Genomic DNA, 6,044 nt, shown 5'->3' on the forward strand with positions numbered 1-6,044 from the left:
GGGGGGGGGGGGGGGGGGGGGGGTAAGATGGGCAATCATTAGCAAAGAATTGGTTTAGACAGGTTAATACCTGCTGATTACGGAAGGAGACAAATCCAAACCCCCTTGATCGGCCTGTTTTCTGATCCCACATCACTCTTGCATCACTGAAAGAGAAAACATGAATATAGCATTGAGTAATCTCATTTGCTGAATATGAACGCCAGTACATCGTGTACAGGACAAAATACGTCAAAGAATGGAACTTACGAGCAGCTAGTGTAGACTGAAAAGCATGCAAACAATGTGGCATCTGTAACCTCCGGACTAAGATCACCCACAAAAATGTTATAGTGATCTATAAGTGAGAAGAAGCAGATTTAGTTCTTGGTACAATAATGTACAAAGTAACAAAAGGGTTAAAAATGGAGATGTCTAAAATTCATACTTGATGTGTCCTCTCTTTGAGCACTGGCATATGCCCAGTTAACTTTTATAGGCTGTCCAAACCTGCAATTTACAAATTAGGGGAAACCATAGAGCAAATAACGAACTTGAAGCCAGAATTTCGTAAAAGCTCTTACAAGTGCCTTCCATTAAGGGTCACAATCGCAAGGGCAGCTGATCGGCGATCAAAGTAATCCACAAAACCATAGGATGACTGCATTGTACAAAGATCACCATAAATTACTCTCATACTGACTATTCACACAACCAAAAGGAAAAAATTAAACTTTTTCAGACTTGAGATGACCTACTGATTTATAATGTAAAAATCAGTATGCGAATAGGTTGTCTGAATTCCAATAAGGTACACATGGATAAGTTATATACGTATTAAAAATGATCTTTTGGTATTAAAATGGTAAGATTTTAATAACAAAGAACGGTAACATAAAGTCTACAAGGAGATAGTTGATACAAGAACGGCAAAAAAACTAAAACCATATTCCTTTAGCTATTAGTTATCCTACATTTATTCCCCGAGTTACTGTATAAGCTATAAAACCAAAGAACAATACAATGCTCATTTAGAAATATCAAACTACTAACGGAGATCAATATTATCTTTTATTGTATAGCCGAACATCTGAAATTGACACGATTTTAGATACTCTTACTATTCCACAACCAAGCACCAAATAGATTATAGACTTCTATCAAGCTTATACAACAAACAGCCTCTTAGTGCTAAGAATTTCACAGGATCCATGTACAAAACAATATCTGCCTTATTAGAAAATCCAAGTATCAATATGCCATTCCAAAGTCCAAACAAAGACAGGTAGATATTTTCTAGAACTAGATTCAAGGACTGCTATCAAAGACAAACTAGGTAAGGTTTGGTTGGTGATCAGCAACTCTCTTTCCCAAAATATTCCCTTCTTGCTAGATAAGTTTCCTCAGAAACATAAAATCAGGAATAAGACCAAGAACATCATTATGCACAATTTACCGAAAGCAACACTAATATGCATTCAAACAGGAAATTTTCATATCTACAAGACCTCAAGAGGGATTCAAGAACTTTGGACTCCCATCACAACTTAGACTTGCTCCAAGGCGCAATTACCATAAAGCAACTATATAATGCCCAATAGGAAGACTTTGACTAGTTTAATGATGTAAAAGTCCATAACAATAATCAATTGTAGTGAGGTGAGATTTTTCAAATTTATTCGCAAACAAGACCATACCTTGTCCTTTCTTATGAGCTTGCATCCCTCAAGGGGACCAGTGCTTGCGAAAACCTCCTGAAGAAGTGGTTCTGTAACTTGTGGGTGGATGTTTCCCACGTACCTATATTGAATCACGTCGAAAACAAAAAGGTTATCAAGGTTGTTAATAATAATAATAATAATAATAATAATAATAATAATATAAAATCCCTTTTTAGTAGGCAGAAAACTGTTATCAGCTTTACCATTGCTCCGTTTTTTTTCCTTTCTTCTTACAAGAGAAGATGAAGGGGGCCTTGGAGCAATGGTAAAGCTGTCTCCGTGTGACCTATAGGTCACGGGTTTGAGCCGTGGAAACAACCAATAATGCTTGCATTAAAGTAGGCTGTCAATATCACACTCCTTGGTTGTGATCCTTCCCCGGACCCTACGTACACATGGGATGCTTTGTGGACCGGGTTGCCCCCTTTTTCTTACATCTTACAAGAGAAAACCTAGACTGGAAACAGCTATGCTATATCAATTAAACTGAAAAAATTGCACTTAAGCACTGAAGTCTACAGACGACGTGTCACTGTTAAATCTATCACTCGTAGACACACTTGTAAATGCCAAAAATTGATGAAAAACTCAATTCCTAACTTCACTGGGAAACCTTTTTTTTTGATAAGGTAAAAAGTGACTGCGCTAGGAAACCCGACATCATGTACAAGGCAACAAGCAACAACAGGAACAAAAGGTAAACAAGATTAAAAGTTTGATATCAATTATAGTATACAAAAGGATGTGTAAGGCACTCACACACTCCTGCAAGTACTCGAATCAAATCCAGGAGGCAGATTTCCACTCAAGATGGGTTCTATCTGTAAATAAATAGTAATAAAATGTCAGAAAATGATAAATAAATAAATATGTGAGGGCTAGATATTCCCCAGTATAGGCAACTAAGAAAAAAAAAATTGATAATAGAATGAACCCCTAACTTTTGCTGCACATCCTCAAGTAAAATTGTACAACAACAATAACAAACCCAATGAAATCCCCCAAGTGGGGTCTGGGGAGGATCGTGTGTATGCAGACCTTACCCCTACCTTGTGAAGGTAGAGAGGTTGTATCCGATAGACCCTCAACTCAAAGACAGATAAAAAGGAAGTAGTAACAAAAAACAGTGACAATAAGCAAAAAGCAAAAAGGTGATACAAAAACCAAAGCAAAAGAAATAACTAGTAGTAAGAAAGATCTAAGGATAAGAGAATACGAGAATAAGACTACAGTAATGAAAAAGAGATACACTCGACTACACTATCCTTATATCCTAATCCTCAACCTCCACACCCACTTATCAGGAGGTGCCTAATCACCTTTCCCCAATGCTTCTTAAGCCCACATCTGCCTCTACTCAGCCCCACAATGGACAACCTCTCGCACCTGCTCACTGGACCATCTGTGTATCTCCACTTCACATGCCCGTACCACCACGGCCTCACTTCTAGCATCTTGTCCACCACATTGGTCACTCCCTCTTTGTCCCGAATATCTTCATTCCTAATCTTATTCCTCCTACTATGCCCGCACATCCATCTCAGCATCCTCGTTTCTGCTAAGTCCATTTTTTGGACATGGAAATTCTTGACTGACCAACACTCCGCCTCATACCACATAGTCAGTCTGACCACTACTCTGTAGAACTTACCTTTAAATCTTTATCACACATTCTTACGCGAGTCTCCATTTCATCCACCCTGCCCCAATACGAAGTGTGACATCCTCGTCAATCTCCTTATTACCTTACCCCAAGGTACTTGAAACTTCCTCTCTTAGGAATGACTTGTGTCAAGCCTCACGCCCACATCCACTTCATGAGTCACTGAACTTGCACTCCAAGTATTTTGTTTTGCTCCTGCTCAACTTGAAACCTTTAGACTCTAAGGTCAGTCTCCAAACCTCCAACCTCACATTAACTCCACCTCTCGTCCCGTCAGTTAGTACCATGTCACCAGCAAATAACATGCACCGCACCTCCCCTTGAATGTGTTGCGTCAGTACTCCATCGCAAAGGCTCAAGTAAAATTGTATGAAAACTAATTCAAATAAAGGAGCATATGGTTGTTATGCGCGCCTCAAGTTTGAAAAAAAATTCTTTCTGTTACTTATCTTGCATAAATCATAAAACTATACCTACAAGGAGAACCAAAAAATTTGAACATTTACTAGACCAGCAGTTGATATTAACATGGTAACCCTTGGCAACTGTTTATAAGTTGTAAGGAACGAAATGGACTCCAACTCCTGTTATGCCATATTTCTCTCCAAAACCAAAATGGCTTCCCGAGGGCGAGCATATAATAAAACGAACAAACAAATAGGATCTAGACACAAAATTCAATCTTCAAACAAACTACAAACCAGAAATGAAAATAAAAGCTTGTAGCTTTGATGATATCCAGACTTGTAAACCCAATACATACCAAGAAGACAAATGAGTAACCAAATAAGATACAACGACGCAAAAAGATAGGACCCAGAATAAAAGCTCAATTTTCAACCAAACCACAATCCAGAAATGAACATAAGATACTAGTAGCTTCACTGATATTCAGACTTGTAAGCACAGACCAAGAACTCGAGTGGGAAACTAAAACATGAAATTGGAAAAGGAAAAAAAAAAGAGGGAATAGTCCATCTCAAAAGCTCAATACTCACACAAACTATAACCAGAAATGAAAAATAGAATTGTAGTGGCTCTCTTGACATTTGGATTTGTAGCCTCAACAAATATAAAAAGTCAAAACCTAAAAAGACAAAAACTTTACTGAATTATAACTAGTACAGTACTAGGAAAAATGAAACTTTTGAAAGGGCAAACATAGAAAACTTACATGAGGGACGCAGAACCCAACTTACAATCAAACTACAATCCACTAATGAAAATACAAGCAGCTTTCTTGATATTTGGACATGAAAACCCCATGCATAAAAGGGCAGCCCGGTGCACTAAGCTCCTGCCATGCGCAGGATCCAAAGAAGGGCCGGACCATAGGGGTCTCTATTGTATGCAGCATTACCCTACATTTTTTGCAAGAGACTGTTTGGACGACTCGAATATGTGACCTCCTAGTCATATGGCATTTTTACAAGTTAGCCAAGGCTCCCCTTAAAAAACGTGTTATTTGTACATTATGCCCCTTTAAAATTTTAAAATTAAGAAAATGATATTTTTAGATCTATCTTACATGTAAAAGTAAATATCACACGTGTAAAAAAAGAAGTACGATCGTGAAACTAAAAACAAATTTGTAAAGAGCCACAAAACCAATTGACCCTTCAAAAACCCTATGCATAGTAAGATATTAAAACCTCAAAATGACATATTTTTCCTTGGATAATAGGAAAAACTAAAACTTTTGAAAGAATAAACAAAGAAAAATTACCCAGCAAAATATGAAAACCAAAACAAACAAAAAAAGGACTCTGACCCACAATCAAATACTCAATATACAAAAAAATTACAACCCATAACTAAAATTACAATGCTAGTAGCTCTATTAACATGTGAATTTCAACGCCAGTAAACATCAAGAAATCAAAACCTAAAAACAAAAAAGACTTAATTTTTATCGAATAGCAGTTAAAATAAAACTCTTAAAAGGGTAAAAATCGGAAAATTACCTGAGGGGGTGCTAAGAGACCAGGGTGATAAAGTGATTGTTGCATCAATGCTTGTTGTTGCTGTTGTTTCAGCCTTTGCTGTTGCATCGTCTTTCTAAATATGGGGAATTTAAATAGAAAAAAAAAGGATAAGAAATTGAAGGGATAATTAGGGTTTTGATTGAAAGAAGGAAAATCAAAAAGAAAAGAAAAAAAGAAAGAAAGAAAAAAAAGAAAAGAAAAGAAACCCTCGAAGGAGAGGGAGAGAGCTGCAAAACAGAAGATGAATGAAAAGAGATGTGGTGAATGCCACCCCCCTGGGTTGAGATTAGGTTATTTTATACTAAAAAGTTGGAGTTCAAACCTTAAAATTAATATTGAATCATATATAACTCTAATTTAAAAGATAAAATAAGAAATTTACTAATAATATTACTTTCCTCCATTGTTATCTATTTATCTCTTTATATTTTAACACTAAAAGATATTTAATGATTTAAATAATATAAATATTTTTGCAAATTATCTTTATCTTTTTAAAATGTCTCACTAAAGAGTGGGTTTATGGAAAAAGCTAGTATATTGCTTTCTTTTTAAAGCGTTAAATGTTTTGAGAATAAATTTAGTGTGCCAAAACAACAAAATAATATGGACCGAAGAAAATATTATTTTATAATTTAGCTATTGTTGATGATAAATAATAAGTAATGTTAGAACAACTTTTACTATTACTGAACA

General features: G+C 36.1%; 1 protein-coding gene across 1 annotated transcript in view; it reads right to left on the reverse strand.

The window, feature by feature from the left end:
* LOC109226586 (oligouridylate-binding protein 1) overlaps positions 1 to 5,634 on the reverse strand; it is an 8,151-nt gene extending 2,517 nt beyond the window's left edge. The window contains exons 1-7 of the mRNA XM_019391389.1: positions 5,328 to 5,634; positions 2,460 to 2,521; positions 1,677 to 1,779; positions 564 to 640; positions 428 to 489; positions 250 to 337; positions 71 to 146 (exon numbers count right to left, since the gene is read on the reverse strand). Of these exons, the coding sequence (XP_019246934.1) occupies positions 71 to 146; positions 250 to 337; positions 428 to 489; positions 564 to 640; positions 1,677 to 1,779; positions 2,460 to 2,521; positions 5,328 to 5,414 (555 nt within the window). The 5' untranslated portion in view covers positions 5,415 to 5,634. The remainder of the gene's footprint in view (positions 1 to 70; positions 147 to 249; positions 338 to 427; positions 490 to 563; positions 641 to 1,676; positions 1,780 to 2,459; positions 2,522 to 5,327) is intronic.

Source organism: Nicotiana attenuata, chromosome 6, assembly GCF_001879085.1.
Source record: "Nicotiana attenuata strain UT chromosome 6, NIATTr2, whole genome shotgun sequence".
NCBI lineage: Eukaryota > Viridiplantae > Streptophyta > Magnoliopsida > Solanales > Solanaceae > Nicotiana > Nicotiana attenuata.